The sequence below is a fragment of the Cupressus sempervirens genome, chromosome 5 (assembly GCF_028749045.1).
Source record: "Cupressus sempervirens isolate cs-2001-9-10 chromosome 5, ASM2874904v1, whole genome shotgun sequence".
In the NCBI taxonomy this organism is placed as follows: Eukaryota; Viridiplantae; Streptophyta; class Pinopsida; order Cupressales; family Cupressaceae; genus Cupressus; species Cupressus sempervirens.
Window position 1 is genome coordinate 358,431,987 of NC_143122.1, and position 7,881 is coordinate 358,439,867.

General features: G+C 32.5%; 1 protein-coding gene across 1 annotated transcript; it reads right to left on the reverse strand.

Moving 5' to 3' along the window:
* Nucleotides 1-261: 261 nt before the first annotated feature.
* On the reverse strand, nt 262-2,404 carry LOC149556208 (short-chain dehydrogenase/reductase 2-like). Its single transcript, XM_089785814.1, has 4 exons — nt 2,329-2,404; nt 1,257-1,518; nt 915-1,097; nt 262-663 (listed from the first exon to the last, which is right to left on the reverse strand). The coding sequence occupies exons 1-4, from the start codon at nt 2,391-2,393 to the stop codon at nt 262-264; spliced, it is 912 nt and encodes a 303-aa protein (XP_089641940.1). The 5' UTR covers nt 2,394-2,404.
* Between the last annotated feature and the right edge of the window lie 5,477 nt (nt 2,405-7,881).

Below are 7,881 nucleotides of genomic sequence, written 5' to 3' on the forward strand. Positions count from 1 at the left end.
TTTACTTAATGAACTACGATTCATATGAGTTGATTGGACTTACAATGTTTTAAAAAAAAAAGATTTTTTAGATTGGTAATAACATAACATGATTGTTACATCATCATAGATTTAAACCCATAACCTATATTGAAGTGTTATTGTTGGATGTTCATGTTAGAAATGATGTCCCTCCTTATGACCTCTTAGATTAATAACTTCAAACAAATACATTTAACTCCAAATCTTAAAATCATTGGAAAGTTTTTGTTTAAGAACAAATTACAATTTGGAGAAACAGATCTGTTGCCTAGCCTTATAAAATTTTCCAGTAGGCAGGAGATCTGGAGGTAGTAGCACAATCCATACAGCATTAACAGCGGCCTCCTCTGCTGTGTATTTGCCTACTCCTTTGGTCATTGATGTCTTGACAAAGCCAGGACAGTAGCTGTTAATGCTTATTCTACGACCCTCAGATGAAAGCCTTTTTGCAAGGAGTCTAGAATAGGCATTTAGAGCAAGCTTAGAGACTGAGTAATCAGGCCACACTGTAGGCCATCCCTCACTTTCCCATGTCCCTAATTGTGTTTGTTTCACAAAAGTGTCCACCATCTCATCGATCTCAGATTGCTGTAGATTCTCCACATCTTTTAGTCTTTTCCTTAGGCTCTCTCTTCTTAACTTCTGCAAATCCAAATGATATGGGTTTTTAAAATAGATTGATGAAATAACTTAAACATAATGAGAAATTGGTCATTCTTAAACATCATATACTGAGGAAGAAATTAGCTTGGAAGAATAAACGAACTTTGACTACTTAACGTTTTAGTCTAAGAATCAAATTTTAATGTGTGATATTTGAACTGTCCGTAAGAAAGCCAAATAAATGTTTAGTAAGATTTATTTTGTCCTATTTTTGTCACATGGTTGCTTACATTTAATAGGCCAAGCCTTGAGCTCACATTCAAAATCCTAGCACAAGAAGATGAAGATCTGAAGAGAGGCAAAAGAGCTTCAGTCAATGCTTTCGTGCCATAGTAATTTGTTTCTATTACTGTCTTTGCATGTTCTACAGAGTTCTCATTGATGTCATTAAATGAAACAGCAGCATTATTTACCTGCGGACAAGCACTTCATAACATTAGACCCCACAACTTAAGAAATCTATAAATTTATAAATTTAGTAATAAAGTAGATCCTTTTGGCTTCCAGCTACCATACACACAAAACCCAATTGGGCTTCGAAAAAAAGCATACAAAAAAGGATCATAACCCACAAGAACATCAAGGACACCATATGTTGTCTCAAACCATCTAACAAAATCTTGTATAGAACCCTTATCTGCTATATCCAAGGGAAAAAAGGCAACAGTCAGCTTCTCATGTGTAGTCAGCTCATCAACTGCTCTTCTTCCCCTTGATGGATCCCTGGATGTCAAGATCACAGTTAATCTCAGCTTTGCTAACTGTCTCGCTATCTCAAACCCTATTCCTTTGTTAGCGCCAGTCACAACTGCAACGGTCTGATCACACCACCACCTACAAATTATAGATCATAGAGTTTTATTTGAAACATTGATGATAAAAAAATTCCTATATGATCAAATTTAGAAAAGTAATAGTTAAAAAGTTCGAATTAAGTTTATAAATTCTGAACAGTTGTACTGTGATATTGATAAAACAAGGCTAAACAGGTTTACATATTTTGAACTGGATTAAGATTTCTTATGACTTCAGTGGATCGGTGACATGTTTGTAGTGCAATTCAAATAAATTTGTGAATGAATGGGCTCAAAGAAACTCTATTAGATATAATTATACTAATAGAAAAAAGTTATCTAGAGATCATATTTGACCTTCGTTTCTAGAAATTGAAACAAAATTGTGGATGAATGGGCTCAAAGAAATTCTGAGATCAAATTTGACCTTCGTTTGTAAAAATTTCTGTCAGTATTGATGAACTTAAATATAAGATTTTCATTAATGTTTTAGATCAAATCTTATAATTCATCATCAATAAATTGGAGACAATTTATGTTTATTTTCTGTTCTGATTACAGATCATAGTGTTTGATCCAAAACAGTGACAATAAACAAATCTACATAGTCTAATTCAGGAGAGAAAGCATATTGATCATTATTATTATAGAAAATAAGAAAACCTAACAAAAAAATTTATAAACAACGATTTCAAAGATTAACGAGAAAATTTCACACAGAAGATTCAAGATTATCATCCTTACTAATAGAAAAAATATAATAAAAATTTAGAATATCTAAGTTCAACCAAAACCAGAAAAAAAAAAAAAGAGTAGCCATATTTAGATTAGCTCTAAATCTTGGATTTACCTTTTATGACTAGAAAGCAGATCTGAGATTGGTTTCTGAACATCTCCCTCTCCTTCTCTGGCCATTCCTTCTTGGGCATCTAAATTTTGTGAGATTAATACAAACCAAATGGCATAAAATTTGAAAGCTTCACAAATATGCAAGAATAGCTTTATGATGTCCATTATTTTTTATATGGAATATTTCAGCATGCCAATGCATTGTGATGGTGTTCAGGCTATTTCCTCGTCGTTATGGACCATTCACACACTATTTTATCATACAAGTTAACGTCAAGCTTTTTAATACAAATATGCTTGAAACAAGAGCCTATGTCATACCAATAGTTTTATATACCTATTACAATCAAACCATCAATATTTCAAAGTAATTATAATATAGTAATACTATCATGTCTGGGAAAGATTCCCTTTGGATAGCACTTTCAGGCTTTGTTGTCTTGAGAAAGATGCCACCAAGCTAGAAAATGATAAAATGCACAGGAAGTCAGTAAACAAATCCCGAGAGGGTTGACCATTCTATGACCAATTTCAGATTCGTAAAATGGTTCCTAGCAACCACAATAAAGTTTGACTGACTCTTAAGTTTTTAAATTGCTGTTGAATCTATATTATTTAAGCTAAAGTTAATTTGTTGTTAGCTGCAATCACCCTAGTCTAGAAAGGCACTAGGTTATTGTTATGCTTGAGTTGGTATCAAAGTTAGTTTTTTTTTCATCTTCAGGATGGGGTTGGGACTTAGAGGTATCAAAGAGTGTCTAGGTAGCCTTGGCAATAGAGGAAAGGTTGGGTGAATCGGAATGGGCATTGTACTCCTCCCCATGGAGTTTTGAACATTAATATTGATGGTTCTTCCCAAGGGAATTAGGGGAGTGGCTTGTTTTGGTGATGTTAAATTGTTTTTCTTAGTGCGTAAGGGTGATTACACTAACAACCACATGGAGGGATGGTGCAAGATTATTTGTGAGTCTAACTCCTAAGTGATGGTGAACGTACTTTCCTCGCAGGAGCTTGAGGATGTTAGTTGGCAGCTGGTGACTGTTGTTAATAAGATTCTTCTCTTTTGTACCTCTCTTGAGTTCATTAAGCTTACTTACATTCCTCATGAATGGAACAAAGTTGCTAATTGTTTGGTCAAATGAGCTTCTGGTCATGCTCCAAGTTGGAATATTATGGATAGGAGGAAACTTCCCTTTGAGATGGTGCAAGAATTTGATGAACTTGTTGCTCATGATAGAGCTCCTTGTTGTAATCCTTTTTGTCTTAATAAAATTTTGCCCCTCTTTTTTCAAAAAAAGTTTGTTTGTTTGTGTTGAGAAGAAGAGGAAGTCCTAGAGGTCCAAGGGCCATATTTGTAGAAGCTCACATAATGGACATAAGTGAAGAAGAGGAGAGCTTCATGGAAGCCATCACCAAGATAAATTCCAAGCCCCTATTGATTCTCCTAATTTTAATGGTGGTTTAAATGTAGAAGCATTGTTGGATTAGATTAGTAAAATGAACAAATACTTTGAGCATGAATGTATTAAAAAAAATACTTTGAGGGTAGAGGTTATTAGCTCCTATGATTTTGAGTTGTCATTGATGCCATCTTTTAGGGTCTGTTTGGTTGTTGTAATAGGAATAGAAAATTTGGAATACATTTTCTATTTTCCTTTTGGCTTGTCAATTAGAATAGGGAATAGGAATACATATTCCCATTTTGCCTCTAAAATGAGCTTATACCCATTCCAAAAAATAGTTGTTATTGGAATAACCATTCATATTCCCAATATGCATTCCTATTCTCCATTCCTATGCCTACAACCAAACAAGCTAGAGTTTTAGGTGTTGGTTAAGAGTTTTGTGTATCAAATATTGAGTTGACCTTATCAATATTGGTAATTCTAGGCTCTAGCAACATAGATTTTGTATTTCTATTAACATTATCTTTGACAGGATTTCAGGATCTATCTTCACTTAGCCCAATTATGCTAGTTGTTGTTGTGCAACCAACAGGTGGTTGCAATTTTTATACAATGATAATGTACATATGTGAACTTTTTTTTATACAATCTATAAGACTGTATCTTGTATTGGTAAAAGAAGAAGATTGATAAATGTAGTGAACTACAAACTATGCATATGTTTCTCTTCATCTTTGTAAATAGTACCTATACTACCTTTTGTACTCTAGAACTAAACCACCCCATCTTATATTATATATCTGGTTACATAATACTTGAGATGTAACCCTCTCACTTGGTATGGTATTGTGTTATGACTCTTATTTTCTATCACTAACTTGTCTAAGGGTAAAAAAGATGTTTTATGGTAAAATAATTAGTTGTTTTGAATATTTTAGGGATATCTTGACACACCCCTCCCCTCTTAATATATTGGGGGCTCAACAATTGGTATCAAAGCTAGTTCCTTTGGAAGAATATAATCACTTGAAGGAGATCCAAGAGAGTGATCTTGTGACACCTACATCCAATATGGATGAGAATGAATCCTTATCAATATTTGAAGATCTAGAATCAATTGAAGATGAAAACCAAGTTTGATTAAAAAATATTTAATTGGAAAATGAGTGTATTCAAAAACTGAAGGAACAAATCTAAAAATTTAAATCAGGGCACAATGAAGTAAGTAATGAGATCAAGTTGAAAATGAGACCATCACCAAAATTTGAAATTCAAACTTGAAGAAAGTGATCAAGACAAGAAAATCTTGAACAATATGATTAAGAGCAAAATCAAAAGCTTGAGCAAGATATATCTTATCACTAAAGAAAATCTACTTGTAGAGATTTGTAATGATAATAAAAGGAAAATTGTAGGTCTAAGAACCTAGATGAAAATTTGAATTCTCAAATACCACCTAAAGATATAAGAAAGGAATTAGTTGTAAAATGAGTGAATTTTTACATACTCCCACCCTTGTGGAAGAAAAAATAGTTCTAGTAAGTAAGGAAGATCATACTCTTGATCATTCAATTAAAGATAAGACTTTGGTGAACCCTTAGGTGAGTATGAACTATCATTTTTTTCAATAGTTGTTAAAAATACAATAATTTTTTCATAAAGTATCAGGTTATAGAAGGATTAATACTAACCCTAAAACTTTTACCAATAGGAAAACTATAGAATATAAAATAGGGGAAGAACATGATAGACAATGAATTAAAAGAGATACACATATTGATCTACTACAATAGATAACTAAATAGGAAATTATTTTTATTGATTATTTACTACAAAATAAATTACATTAACTTTATTTATGATGTAGAGGCGCTTTCCACTAGTGCATACATCTTGAAATCACCTATTAGTCTTAAGATCCAACATGATCCAAATTAACATAACAACTATCAGAGGCAAACATCAATGTTAAACATGAAACATAACATTATATGATAGGGTCTTCTACAACATGTATTCCAGACCCTCTTAATACACTTCACAAAATCCTTCAAAAAGGTCCATTCCTGCTTATCAATCTGGTCTATAATTCCATTCATTTTTCCTTCAAGATCAAGCATAAATACACCATTCTATGCTTGGTTCTATTTATGCAAAATCAACTTATCTATACACATGACGATCCTATATCTTCAAAATACACATTTAACATGTCTTACCTTTTTGGAAAGGTATTCATAAATCCTTCCATAATATGTTACTCACACAAATAATATGCCCTTCATAGAATTGCAAACACTCAATCAATGTCATTAAACATCACATTAACAAATAACCAATCAATCTTTAAAGTGTAGTCTTCAATTGTGCCATTCTAGATAGACCTATAGATAGAGATTTGAAACTTTTGAACAAGGATTTTTTTCTTTGATCAAACTATTGAATTTTGGTACAATTTGGTCCCCAATAACATATCCACAACTTTAAAAATCCAATAGTGGAATCAAACATTACGGTCTCTACATCAAGACCCAGTTTTCCATGACTCCATTGAAGAGGGCTTAAAACCAATTTTCACTAAAATTGTCATAACTTTTACATAACTTAACAAAAGTGTGCCAAGCCAATTGCATTATAAATATAATTTATCCCTATTTATAGGAATATATCTATTGAATAATCATACACATTGCTTCAATATGACTATATTCTGAAAATCTAAAAATTAGCATCCATAGAATGCTCATAACTTTCTCAAATCTGCATGAAATTAAATCAAACTAAAAGAAATGGAAGGATTATTTATTTTCCTACTCTATTGTATCAATAATACATTGTTTCTAGGTTGTACATGATTGTACAAAGTCTGGAAATAACAAAAGAACTAGAAAAACCAATCAAAATAACAAGTACAAAATGCTCCACAATATCATGACTATTCACTTATCTTCCCTTTCTTGCTTGGTTTAATGTTGCAATGGATTTTATAGTCTCTTGTTAGTTTAGACCTTAAAAATACCACCCATGACCTTTGGACTTCCTTTTACATTGTTGCAAATTTGCAACTCTTCATCTTCTTGACAACTTTTAAGACTTTTGTCAAATATGATGCCATGACTTTTCATAAACCTTCAAGATATATCAAAATGGCCATTTAATAACCTTTCACAATATTAATACCATTTCAAGATTTATTTTACAAATTTTGACATATTAAACCAATTGGGACCTTAACCATGATAATATAGACAACATTACATTTTTGTTACAACTTTTCTTTTCAATTGAATTCCATTACATGGAATGATATTGAAAAATATAAGAATGAACATAAATCATTAAAATATCCATTATAATATCTTGTAGTAATATGATGCCTAGGTGCTCTTGCACCATACTCTAGAGCTTGAAAATTTTCCTTGTCCCATGGAAATGTGGTGGTGATAACCTACAAAAGAAATTCTACCTCTTTTCCTCCATATATATTTGATGTCTCTACTACTCTTTCTATCCTTCAATTATGACTCCCATCAATGGAGTTCAAGTGGCTTCCTCTAAGGTTCTATAGCTATCAGAAGTTCACTCCTCTATGTTGCATCACATACAAATAACTTGCCTCATCCATGAATCCTCTCTTTCCACTCTCTGCATGTATTTTGGCAACCACATGGACATCCTTATCAAGCCTTGGACCATATCCTATGGCCCTCTAGGTAGAGCTCCATCTCCACCCATATGTAGCAAGTGAATGTGCACCTACAACCACAAACTTTTGTAACAAAAATCAAATTAAAATTTCTCAACCATTATCTTTCACTAAGCTTTGATACCAATAATGATGCGGAGGCACTTTCCACTAGGGAGTGCATCTTGAAATCATTTGTTACTATTAGAATCCATCATGATCCAAATCTACATAACAACTACCATAGGCAAACATCAATGTTCAACATGAAACATAATATTATATGATAGTTTCTTCTACATGATGTATTCCAAACATCCTTAATCCCCTTAACAAAATCCTTCAACAAGGTTCATTGCCACTTGTCAATTTGGTCTATAATTCCATTCATTTTTCCTTTAAGATCAAGCATCAATACAACATTCTATGCTTAGTTCTATTTACACAAACTCAACTCATCCAT

What these genes read in the sequence shown, in the direction of transcription:
- LOC149556208 (XM_089785814.1), bottom strand. Translation starts at nt 2,393, where the DNA reads ATGGCCAGAGAAGGAGAGGGAGATGTTCAGAAACCAATCTCAGATCTG. An exon ending in ATGGTGTCCTTGATGTTCTT is followed by an intron (nt 1,098 to 1,256) that starts GTGGGTTATGAT and finishes GCTTGTCCGCAG; the next exon opens with GTAAATAATGCTGCTGTTTC. An exon ending in CAAGGCTTGGCCTATTAAAT is followed by an intron (nt 664 to 914) that starts GTAAGCAACCAT and finishes TTGGATTTGCAG; the next exon opens with AAGTTAAGAAGAGAGAGCCT.